Source organism: Nyctereutes procyonoides, unplaced genomic scaffold (genome assembly GCF_905146905.1).
Source record: "Nyctereutes procyonoides isolate TBG_1078 unplaced genomic scaffold, NYPRO_anot_genome, whole genome shotgun sequence".
Taxonomy (NCBI): domain Eukaryota; kingdom Metazoa; phylum Chordata; class Mammalia; order Carnivora; family Canidae; genus Nyctereutes; species Nyctereutes procyonoides.
This window is the reverse complement of record NW_026575122.1, coordinates 6,071,242-6,084,352: the sequence shown is the minus strand read 5'-3', so window position 1 is coordinate 6,084,352 and position 13,111 is coordinate 6,071,242. Positions and strand designations below refer to the sequence as shown.

The following is a 13,111-nucleotide window of genomic DNA, read 5'->3' as shown; positions in this document are numbered from 1 at the left end:
TGCATTTGGCTTCACCTGTACTTGTTTACAGACTTTGCTCATCTATTTATATTATGTTCCTAGCCTCTATAGACATTAATGAGGTTCTGCTTATATGAGCTCATTAAATTTGTACAACTGCTCTGGGGCTCCTGGGTGGCTCAGTTAAGCATCCAGCTCTTGATTTCAGCTCAGGTCATGATCTCACATTCTTGGGATCCAGTCCCCACGGGCTCCATGCTCAGCTGGGAGTCTGCTTGGATTTTCTCTTTCCCTCTGCTCCTCCCTCCATTCATGTGTACACTCTCTCAAATAAATATTTAAAACAAAAAATCAATACAAAATCCATATCTGCCCTGTTGAAATAGGCATTCTCCATTCTTTAAAAAATAGGAAGCAAAGGAGCACAGTCAGTTAGACCATGTACTCATAATCTCAGGGGTCTTGGGTCTAACCAAGCCCTATGTTGGTTGTGGAGCCTACTTAAAAATAATATATATATATATATATATATATATATATATATAAAGTAATAAAAACAGCCAGTAAATGAAGACTAGAGAGTTAATTAATTTTCCTATATTGTCAGAATATGTTCTATTTTCAAAGTTTACAATACCATACTCAAATTGCTTATATATAAGAAGAACATATTTTTACCATTTTAAGGTCCTTTCCTCTATTTTTTTCCATTTTTTATCTTTTTATTTTTTAAAAAAGTTTTATTTAGATTCCACTTAGTTAACATACGGCGTGATATTAGTTTCTGGTGTAGGCAATCTGGCTGTCACATCTGTCACCCCACTGATCGCCAGGGTTGATTTGGCTGATGTGACTGGCTACGCAGGTGTCCTTTTCCTCCCTCACTGCTATATGCCCATACCTCCTATGCTGCATGCTCATCAGAAAAGGATGAGGTTATTGGGAGAGGACCTGTCTTCAGTCACGGGACAGAAATGACTGCACTCCTCTACTTCCAAAATAGGCAAACAACTTCTCAAGCATTTACATATCATTTCAAATATTTAGGTACAAGTGGCTACATTTTACAGTATTTCTAAAGCCCGTGTATTGTGAATTACAGTCATTGTGTTTTTCTAATATCATTAATTTACATTCACATTATATATTTATATAACTTGTTCATTCAAGCACTCTTGTAGAGTGTAACACATCTAAAGTACTGGTGTAGAGAACCTTATAATTAATAAATTTCAAAATTGCCAACCAATATTAATTTACTGAAATTAATTCTACACTAAGGATTGTTGTAATGGCCCAATATTTCCAAATATAATGCTGACTGTGACAATGATAGAGATTAAAGTTGTACAGACCATTATAATATATTCAGACACTCTGTTCTAATATTTACAAGTACCTAGATTAATCATATTCCTTACTAAAATCCTAGCGAGGTGATATAATCTGTGCTCAGTGCTTAATGCAGCCAGTAGCTTAAAAGCTTTCAATAGCAGCCTATATTCACACTGCTTTTCATTTACCTTAATCCTGAAGATGAATCATTATCATCTGGGAATTGAACTCCCCTTGGGAATGGAAATGTATCGAGTGCTTATGCGACTTGCAAGCCATTTTCAAATGAATAACATTTACCTCTGCCTAAAACCCTCTCATATATTTCATATCATCTCCTACTCCCTGTTACAATCCCCTATGGCCCATTTCTACTCTTCTTTACATTTAAATCCTCCCTATATATCACCCCATTAAACCTTAGTTATCAAACCCTATCCCTAACGTGACTGTAGATGAGGTTACTTTGAAGTACTTTTTGTAGTTTAATTTGTCACATGAGAAAACTTCCAGTGAGGGTTGTTGACAAAGTTGGGCACCGTAACTCAAGGTTTTCCAATTCAAAGATTAAGTTACAAGCAAAACATAAACTCCTTAGCCATATGATGCTTTGCATGAATCGTTCACTCAGCGGTATCATCCTGCTGGGAAATGTAGTATAAGGGAAAAAAAATGTGATTGATACTAGTATGACTGCTCTATTATGTAGAAAATAACGGATGATTGCTCTGAAGCTGTAGCTAAACAAAGTAAGGCTGTGTTGTGTCATTTAGTCCAAAAGTTGTAAATTTTTCCCCATGTTTATTGCAGTCTGTATGGAATTCAACACTTCTCTTCCCTGCATCTTTCAAAAAGAAAACAGAATAAGAGCACATTACAGAAGAATTTAGAAAATGTAATAGAAATATAAATTGACTGATGTAAGAGAAATAAAGTGTAGCTTTTGCTTTCATTTTATGACAAAAGTAAATTCTGGTGACAAGATATTACTTGAAATATCTTAACAGCTACATTAAAGGAAGAAATGTATTCTTTAATTCGTTGAGTGAGGTCTTTTAAATGGAAAATGAAATAATGATTTTTATATTTGGATATGTCATTATGTCGATGTCCATATATACTCATCTCTCTCTGTCCCTCTCCCTCTGTCTCTCTCTCTCTTCTTATCTCTACATCTGTCTCAATATCTGTATGGATCTCTATTTCTTTCTCTATGTATCATTCATCTGAGAAACTCTAATTTCTAACAATTACTAGATTTTCCAGTTTTTAAAAAATAACTTTTGTCAATGTTTCTAGCAAGGAACAAATGATTATTTTCAGAAAATAAGCATTAATTGGAGGTAGAGGTATGTCTAGCCCTATGGAGAGTGCTTTATAATATCTACAAAGAAACCCCTTAGTGAGTTAGTATTTATCCTGGATTATTACAGATAGAAAAACTAAAGCTCAGAGAGGTGACGTATAGCTCCAAATCACACAACTATCACGTAGTACAACTCTAACTCATGTCTAATGCCAAAGTTCATGTGCTTCTATTATATCAATCTGCTTTTTCATGTACACATTGGATCCCATCACCACTGAAAGGAAGAAAGACCTCTGAATTTACTTTTGGTGAATGTGGACAAACCAATATATTTTTTAATATGTACAGTTAAGATGAGTAAAGTCATCACTGATGGCTCCGTGTCTGTTCCCTTTGGCTTTCTTGAAAATATCTTTCTATCCAAATGCACTTTGTATAATCAATATTGGTCTTTGTCCATGGATATTCCTAGAAGAGAACTCAGAGCAGTCCTTAAGAGGTAGGGTACAAAAGGCCACAGCTTTCTCTAACATGATCTCTGCTTGATTTTTGTTTTGTTTTTGTTATACAGGATTCTGACAGTTTACTGGGTACTAGGAAACACCCCAAGGAAAGCTGTCTTCTACTGTATAGACATTCTTGCATTTTCCATTTCTTCTCTTCTATAGTTCCTAATATTCTACTCAGTTTACTCATTTAGTATTATCCTGATTTTATTTATGTTCGTACATTTCTAAAAATGAGTGTATTCACATCAACTGCATATATATATATATATATATATATATATATATATATATATATGATATATAACGTGAAATGTTCTCAATAACCAGTGTAGCAAGTTTATGGACTTAACAAAAATTAAAGGCATTTATTTAAGTGAGAGGTAAAACTTGCTATTCCAAAGGAACTGGATTAGCATGCCTATAAAAGAGTAGAATATAAAGATGAATTAGTAAATGCTTGGGGTTACAGCTAAAATCCATTAAATTCACTGCCAAGACCAATGTCATGAAACATTTCCATTTGTTTTCATATAAGAGTTTTACACTTTCAGGTCCTATGTTTAAAGTCTTTAATCCATTTTGAGTTGGTTTTTTGTGTGTGGTGTAACATCAGGATCCAGTTTCATCCTTTTACATGTGGACATTCAGTTTCCCAGGACAATTTTTTGAAAAGACTCTTTTCTCCAATGTATAACAGGTGCTTTTGTTGAAGATAAGTTAACTGCACATTCATGGATTTATTTCTGGACTCTGTTCTATTCCATTTGTCTACATATGTCTTTATACAAGTACCATATTATTTTACTTACTATAGTTTTATATATATGTATATAAATATACATATATATTTCATGTACACATATATATATACACACATATATATATATATATATTATTTGAAATCGAGAAGGATAATGCCCCCAGATTTGTTCTTTCTCAAGATCACTTTAATTATTCTGGATCTTTTGTTGTTGTATATGAATTTTATGACTTTTTTTCCTATTTCTGTAGAAATTTTTTCTATTCCTATTTCCATTTTTGTTTTTTTTTTAATGGAAATAGCACTGTATCATAGATTATTTTGGGTAATATGAGCATTTTTAAAAATATTTGTTCTTCCAAACCATGAGCATGAAATGTCTTTCCATTTATTTGTATCGTTAATTACTTTTATTAATGTATTATATTTTTCAGCGTACAATCTTTCTCCTACTTGGTTAAGTTTGTTCCCAAGTACTTTATTCTCTTTGATACTATTGTTAGTGGGATTGCTTCCTTAAATGCTTTTCAGATATCTCATTTTATATTATAGAAACACAACAAATTTTATATGTTGATTTTGTACACTGAAACTTTACTGAATATGTTTATTAGTTCTAATTGTTTGTGGAGGCTTTGTAGTTCTTTTTACTTATAGGTTCCTGTCATCTGCAAACAAGGACAATTTTACTTTTTCCTTTCTGATTTTAATGCCTTTGATTTTACTTTTTCTTGCCCAATTGTTGTGGCTAGGACTTCCAGTGAATGTTGACTTGAAATGGTGAATTGAAATCTTTGTCTTATTCCTCATTTGGAAAGGAATGTTTTCCATTTTTTAACCATTGAATATATGATGTTAGCTGTGAGCTTGTTATATATGACCCTTACTACTTTAAGGTATTCCATGTGTAGTATTGAGCATTTTTATCATGAAAGACTGTGTCAAATACTTTTTCTGTATCTAATGGATGATCAAGTGGTTTTTACTCTTCATTCTCTTTTTCTTTTAATGTGAAAATCACGCTTATTGATCTTCATACTTTGAACCATGCTTGTATTCCAGAGATGAATCCCCACATGATCATGGTGTTATGATCTTGTTAGTGTACTATTAGCCTCAGTTTGGTAATATTGTATTGATGAATTCTGCATGTATGTTCAGCAGGGATATCGGCCTATGATTTTATCAAAAGCACAGGGAATACCAACAAAAATAGACAATGTGGACCTTATCCAGCTAAAAAGTTGCTTCATGGCAAAGGAAACAACCAAGAGAATGAAAAGGCAACCTATGCAGTGGGAAAACATATTTTCAACTCATTGTCTGATAAGTGTTTAATTTCCATATATATATATATATAAGGAACTTTTATAACTTAATTTAAAAAAAGAGGAAACAACCTAATTTTTTAAAAGAATGGGCAATGAGAACAGACATTTCTCCAAAAGAAGACATAGAAATTGCCAGTAGGTATATGAAAGGTGTCCTATTTTACAAATCATCAGAAATGCAAATAGGAACTACGATGAAATATTTTCTCACACCTGTTGGGATGGTTATTATTATAACAAAGGATAAAAATATTGTCAAGGATGTGGAGAAATTGGAACCTTTGTGCCCTGTTGGTGGGAATGAAAAATGGTGCAGCCACTATGAAAAACAGAGGTTCCTCAGAAATTAAAAATAGAACTATTATATGATACAGTAATCCAATTTCTGGGTGTGTATCCAAACAAACTGAAATCAGGATCAAAGTGATATCTGCACTCATACATTCATGGTAGTATCATTCACAATGGCCAACATACGGAAACAGCTCAAATACCTACTGACGAATGGATAAAGAAAACATTGTGTATGCATACAGTGGAATGTCTGGCCTGAAAAAGAAGGAAATCCTACCATTTGTGACAACATGAATGGGCCTGAAAGACATTATGCTAATTGAAACAAGCCAGTCACAATTATAAAATTGCACTTACATGAGTTATCTGAAAGAGTCAAACTCATAGGAACAAAATAGAATGGTGATTGTCAGGTGATATGAAGGAGAGAAAAATGAAGAGTTGTTCAATGTGCATAAAGTCACAGTTACACAAAAAGAACACATTCCAGGTATCTTTTATACAACCCAGTGCCTACAGTTAACAATAAAATATCATGTGCCTAAAAACTTAAGGGTAGAATTTATGCTGTGTTCTTACCAAAATAAATGAATTAATTAAGTTAAAAAATAAAATCTGTTAGTTTTCCCGTCTTTCTTTTTTTTTTTATTTGAGATTTTATTTATTTATTTGAGAGAGAGAGAGAGAGAGAGAGAGAGAGAGAAAGAAACATGAACAGAAGGGAAAGGCAGAGGGAGAGGGAGAAGCAGACTCCTTGCTGAGCAGGGAATCCGATGCTGGGCTTGATCCCAGGGTCCTGGGGTTATGACCTGAGCTAAAGGCAGCCGCTTTAACTGACTAAGCCACCCAGGTTCACCACCTAGTTTTCTCTCTTTATCCTTGAAAATGTTACATAATTTAGATACATAAGGAACATCTATAAATAATTTATATCCAGACTTAGGAACAAAACACTCCAAGTCTTTCACTTGTATTGTTGCTTAGAAGATGACTTTGAAAGGTCTATAAATATAGATGTAGTAAGGCCTGCATTGCTATAACTTCTAAAAATGCTATTAGCATGCTACTAACATATAATCTCAAAATATCTTCAAACTGTATTATTTTGACCTCGAAGAGCTTAAAATAACAAACAAAATAAAATAAAAACATGATTTCAGAAACTATAATTAAAAACATTTATATGACTAAATTTATGAATAAAATTATATTGAATCTACTTCTCGAATTTTCCTCAAATTTACATGCTGATAATCATTTAGTGATTCAATGATTATAGGAATTCTTGCTAGGTATTTTAAAGCTGTAACTAGGAAAATATATTGGAAAGTACTTGACCAACATTAAAAGAATATCAAAATGGAGAGTTGAAATTAAAATCTGTTACTATTGTCACCATAAAGAACAGAGAAAACCAAAGAATTCAATTACTTGTCACCTAAAATTATGTTTTTAACAGGAAGTGAATTGCAAATTGGTGTTTAGCAGAAACATATGAAAGGAGTAGAAAAATTATGGTGGATCATATCCAGATCATTAAATCCAGCTTTTTTTTTTTCTGTCTTTGTACCTTAAGAATTTTCTCTTTAAATATTTGCTTGTTATGAAGTTTGTCCTAGCCAGACCAAATATAGACCAAGATATGTTGGTAGTCAGGACTTAGAGCAAGTGCCTCCTTTCCCATTGGACCCACTAATATCTACATGTACTCATTGATTTAAAGAGAAATAAGAAGATTCCTGAGACAATACTTCATCTTGTTCAAAAACTTGGTTCAGAGAAATGGGCATGCCAAACTAGACAGCCCTCCAAATATCAGGGCCCCTGCAACAAATTAGATCAGTAAGACATGTAAAAAGATATGACAATCAGACTGAGAATCAAGGACCATAGTTATTCCGTGTACAACCAGACCCAAACCTAAAGTTACCATACTGTGGCACATGTAACTGGGGGAAGGAAGTGTCTGGGGGTTTTCCCATAGACAGCTCACTTGATAAACACTGTATAATAGTACTTTGAAGTCCAAGCAATTGAGCTATTACTAAAAATCCATCTTTAACATCCCCACCCTATCCATATCTCTTTCGCTAAGTAATATATATATATATATATATATATATTTTTTTTTTTTTTTTAAAGAGTGGTGCATTTTTCTTATTACTTTTATAACCAGGAAACATGTAGAGCAAAGGCAAAGGGTTTCTACCACTAAATGGAGAGAACAGCCCAGGGATGGATGTTAGTGCCGGGGCAGTGAGTGTCTTATGGTGGCAGTAACCAGTGCCTGTGGCAGAGAAGCCCTGATGTACGGCCCGTGGGCCACCCACTGCAAGGCAACTGACAGAAAAAGAAAGATATTAATTTATCGAACCTATAGAAGCCTCGTTGCTGTATTTTTGGGAACTTGAAATCCCCAAGTCCTTTGGGAAGAGGGATTTTGAGAGGAATTTAAATTCCTGTGTGGGTAAATGGGAAGACAAGACCTGAAACATGGCAGGCACACTTGCAAAGGAAACAAAATCATTCTGGTGTTGTATTAAACATTTCACAAGCCTCTGGTTTAATTCTCAAATTTTAAGATTCTTCTCTTTCCTAGCTCTGAAACTGTTTTTTTTTGTTTTGTTTTGTTTTGTTTTGTTTTTTTAATGCATTGTTCATTTTGAAGAGTTTTCTGGTGCTTTTGCTTTTTGAAAAAGGCCTAATTGTAAAGTTGTGGGTATAAGTGTTCAATACATACGGGTCTTTCTAGCAGAATCTTCCACAAAAAGAGAAGAGATGTCTTCATCCACTCCTGCTTCATTCTTTGCGATACAAGTGTATGCTCCCGTATCTTCATAGCGCACGTTGCTTATATGAACCTCACTGCCATTTGCTGAAAACAGAAGGCAAATGCAACTTGTAAACTATGAATTCAGTTTTGGTACAGCGCTTTCCGATTACACAGTCAAGCAGTTCTCTTAGCTTGTCCTAATTAAAGTGTTTTCCTTCCTACTTCCATGCTTTGGAGGCATGCCAAATTATTCCAAAAGCACTCAAGTGTTTCGTAAACTGTGTTGTCATTCTATTGCAGAGAGCCCAAAACTCTATGTCAAATGTACATGCTTCATATTTTACATTTGTTTCCTGTTTTCCGCATTTCATATTTCACATTGATAAGTATAATTCCATTTATGTATTTATTTTTAGTACTTAGAATCCACTTTTCCCCAACCTTTATAAAATTTTAAAATAATAGCAATATGGCTGAAATACAGGAGCATATGTATAAAAGGACTTCATAAAGAAATTCAGTGAGCTACATCATGGAAGTATAGTATGATTGTCACTTATCGAGTACATTATTGAGCAGGTATTATATGTCTGGAATTATAAGGTAAGGAAATTATTAGGTAAGGAAAATGGAAAGATAGTAACACATGATTTGTCTGAAAGATTTCAGTCTTTTTCCAGAAATATACATAAACAATATTATATATTATAATATGGAAATTGATACAGTTATCATATAACCAAAGGATTAAGGGAATAATTAGCTTAACTTTAAATCTTGGTAAAATAACTTCTTAAGCTAAACCCTGAATAACAAGTTGCACTCCCCAATGTGGAAACCAGGGTATAATTAACCGTCAACTATATGCTGGAAATATATGAGGTGTTTTTATGTATATCATTTCTTAATTATCCTAAATAACACGTAATTATCAGAAGCAGAATCTGAGACTCCTAGAATGATCTTATGGAAATTACTCAATTCAAAAGATTAGGGCTGGACACCTGTCAGACTCTAAAATTCAGTGTTTGTTGTATTCATTTGTTTAGGTTTCCTTCTTTTTTTTTCTTCTCTTACTTTCTTTTCTTTCTTTTTTCTGTGTGTGCTTGTTTCACGTTATCCAATCACAAGAATCCCATGTACCATGTGCGACAGAAAGCAGTATGACTCTCCTAAGGCAGATAAGGGACAAAATAATCCATGTGGCTCTTTGGGGAAAGATAGAAAACCAATGGGGAAAAAAGAGCTTGGAAATGTCAATGGCTCTCAAGGGATGTGAAGGGGATCTGGAGAGGCAGTAAGCGTTTGGGGAGGAACAGCCATTCGGATAACATGAACCTTGTTCTCACTTTATAGAGGTTATTGGGCACTTCCATGCCCCCCATCCACTGCTGAGAATCACTACTCCAAAACAGAGGTTGGAGTTGTGTTTTTTGTTTTGTCTTGTTTTTTGCTGTTAAAGGCCACATACGTATTTTACGCATTGTGGGCCGTATAGTATCTGTGACAGCTACTCACCCCTGTCAGCAGCATGAAAGCAGCCATCAACAATTTTTAAAACACAAGTGTGGCTGTGTTCTAAAAACAAAAACAAAGCCCCCCCCCAGGTGGCTTTATTTACAAAATAGGCAGCTCCCCAAATTTGGTCTGTGGGCCTTACAGTTTGCAGACCCCTGTTCTAAAAGATAAGGAGTGAACACTATATTTAAGTTGCATCGGCCTCATGTTTTACATGAAATATGGCTCTCTCCTAGAACATACTTGCTCTCAAGACCCACACACTTAATCTGAATTCTCTAGAATTTTTTTGAAGTATCAAGTCATTTTATTCCTTCTTCAAATATTGTCTTCTCAATATTCTTATATGTTCTCCCACCTTGTATGCTCCACTGTCTTCCTCCTTCTCTACCGTTTCTAGATGTTCTCTAGTCTATTGCCAGAACTAGCAATTCCCTAGTCCGTTTATCATTCTGACACATATGCCTTAGCAACTGCCAAGACTAGAGCACGCTGACATATCTCTGCACTTGGTGTTCGTGCATCTAGGTTTTTGAGTACATTAAGAGACTATTGCATAAGCAAACTTACAGACTTTCAACTTCACAGTTTTCAGCGTGCAGGATGCTAGGTGCTACTTGGTATTCATTTCATTTGACCTTTACAGATATGTGCCTTTCATTTCCTGCTCCATTTTTATTTCAAATCTTTACTCTGTGTGATGTTTCCCATCCTAATCTAACTTCTCGCCCTAAAGTGACCTTGTTTTTGAATCATGAAGGTCATACGTGTAATTAGCAAGTAAACCCAAATCGTTTTTCAGTATATATGCTTATTTAATCATCACACTTTATACCTTAAACTTACACAATGCTATGTCAATTATATTTCAATAAAACCTGGGAAAACAAGTAAAGCCAACTTCCTATTTCCATCTACATATTCACATTTATTTACTTCTCAAAGGAAACTCTCGGTTCTTTCCAGGGGAAAATCTCTCTTTTTTTTTCTTTCTGATTTTTACAATTACTTGATCATCCTTCCCCCACCTCCATTATCTGCACATCTTCTTTACTAACATTTCTTCAGATTGATGCATTGTTTAAGAAGAAAAAATATCTCCATTAAGTCCTGATAGTTTCCATCAGCAGCAACTACCTTTTCCTCGGTCCTCCTTTCAAAATCTGGAGAGGTTTTTTATATTTTCTTGCCTCCTTCTCATTTCTAAACCCATGGAGGCCTGATGGCTACAAATCATTTTTCTAAATGCCAAAAGGCCAAACTAATCACTAGACCTATGAATACATTTCAGTGACTTTCCTATACCTTTCTATGACTTTGATATTGTTGAATCTTCCCATACTTAGCTTTCTTTTCTTCTGTAGGATCACCTTGTTCTCTTGCATGCTGCTGATTTTTAGTCTCCTGTGTTATTTATCTTGGTTTGCCTTCCAATTAAACATCTCTGCTTTTCTAAGTGTTTACTTCCTCTCATTAACATATTGTCCCATCCACTGGCGCAGTTATTCAATCCATGCCTAGATGGGGACCTCACATATAAATGCTAACTAAGTATTTGCTGAATGAATGGATAATTAAATAACAGTAGTATTTTGTGATATGTAACCATATAGAAAGCCATATGGAATTTCACATACCTATGCACCTAGATTTCTGCTCCCTACTCACCTCTCATCTGTCACATTCTCTCAAAACTTCAGCTATTTTCTCTTGTTTTTAAAAATGATAATAACTATCTTACAAGGGCCCCCACTGTTTCACTGTTGAATCTGGAGCGTATCCAACCCCCTAAATGTGCCTTCCTGTATGTTCCTAGAAGTAAAGATATAATATGTTCATTTAATATGGTTTACTGCTATTAAATGGCCAAGAGATAACAAAACCAGAAACTAAATAGAACTTTCTTCACTGTAATTTCTATTAATCAGATCAATCCTTTTCTAAGATTATAGATCCTAAAGATGTAATCAGTAGATGTAAACATGTAAATTTGTTGGGTTTACTTCTATTAATATAGAAATTTGTAGGATTCAGGTTTTAAAGGTCACAATTCCTTTCATATGTCATTTTTCACTTGCAAAAATAAATTAGTAAATATTTCAAAAAGATTTATTTAAAAATGTATATTGAAACATTCACTGTTAAGGTGGAATAAGAAGTGAAGTCTATGTTTATACAAATAAAGCAAAAGTGAAAATACATTCACTTCTAGCATAAACTGAAGGAATTTAAAGCATACAATAAAGAATATAATGTCATGCGTCAGATACTCCTGTAAAATGACTTGTCACATTCTATCTGGATGGTGGAAATAAGATTTATACATTTCTAAACTTACTAGTATAATCATCATAGATACAACGGGTTTGCATTATTTAGATTACTTGACATTACAAAAAAATTTTTGTTTCCTACTTATCACATGTTCATTGTTATTATAATCTGCAAAATAATTGATTAATTATATTTATACTTAGACTATTAAAATGGAATATTTTATATATTAAAATTCAGTAAGAACATTCATAACTTTCAATCTCTGATACGTATTTAGTAACTTTTTTCTTGTCTCTTCATTTGCAAGGTATGCTACAAAATATTCACTAAAGAATTTCTGTACTATTGACACTCTCTATGATATATTTTTAAAGTTCGATTTAAACATTTAAATGGCCCCTTCAGAATCTATTCTATGAAGAGAGCCACAAGCACATCTGCTATAATTCATAGGACAAGTATTTTAAAGGTACATAATGTAGTATTTTACTTATCATCAAAATAATGACATAATGAATTATTATGACAAGATTATTATGTAAAGCAATAATAGTACTAAAGTACTTTATTTCAAATATAATGTCTTAGGAACAATTATATATATTTTTTCATATGCATGACATTTTGTTTCCATCAACTAGTTTTCTTTTTTTTTTTTTTCAAATCATGTAAACTCTGTTATAAATTTTAGTGTGAAGTTTCAACATAGTCATTTAAAGGGAAAAAATGCAAATAAAAAGCACCTTGCAGTGTGAGTTGTTTGGACAGCTTCGGTGTAATATCGATTCCATTCTTCAGCCAGCCAAGCTGAGGGTTCGGTATCCCTTCTGCATGGCACCTGAGACTTGCAGTTACCCCAGGTTCTCGAGCCTGGCTCTCTGGATACACTCGGATTACTGGAGGGACTACAAAAAGAAATGGGAAAAATTTGAATTAGTAAGCCATATTCTTTGATTTCCCAAAAATTGCAATGTGAGAAAATTAATGATTATATATTTTAATGATAAATATTTCTATAGTCTTAGTTTCCAAATTCATCATCTA

General features: G+C 33.6%; 1 protein-coding gene across 3 annotated transcripts in view; it reads right to left on the bottom strand.

Annotated features, from left to right (window-relative positions):
* The window catches only part of FSTL5 (follistatin like 5), a 635,479-nt gene that overhangs the window by 119,574 nt on the left and 502,794 nt on the right, over positions 1-13,111 (bottom strand). For all 3 annotated transcript variants that reach the window (XM_055336519.1, XM_055336520.1, XM_055336521.1), the window contains exons 8-9: positions 12,811-12,972; positions 8,240-8,374 (exon numbers count right to left, since the gene is read on the bottom strand). In XM_055336519.1, the coding sequence (XP_055192494.1) occupies positions 8,240-8,374; positions 12,811-12,972 (297 nt within the window). The remainder of the gene's footprint in view (positions 1-8,239; positions 8,375-12,810; positions 12,973-13,111) is intronic.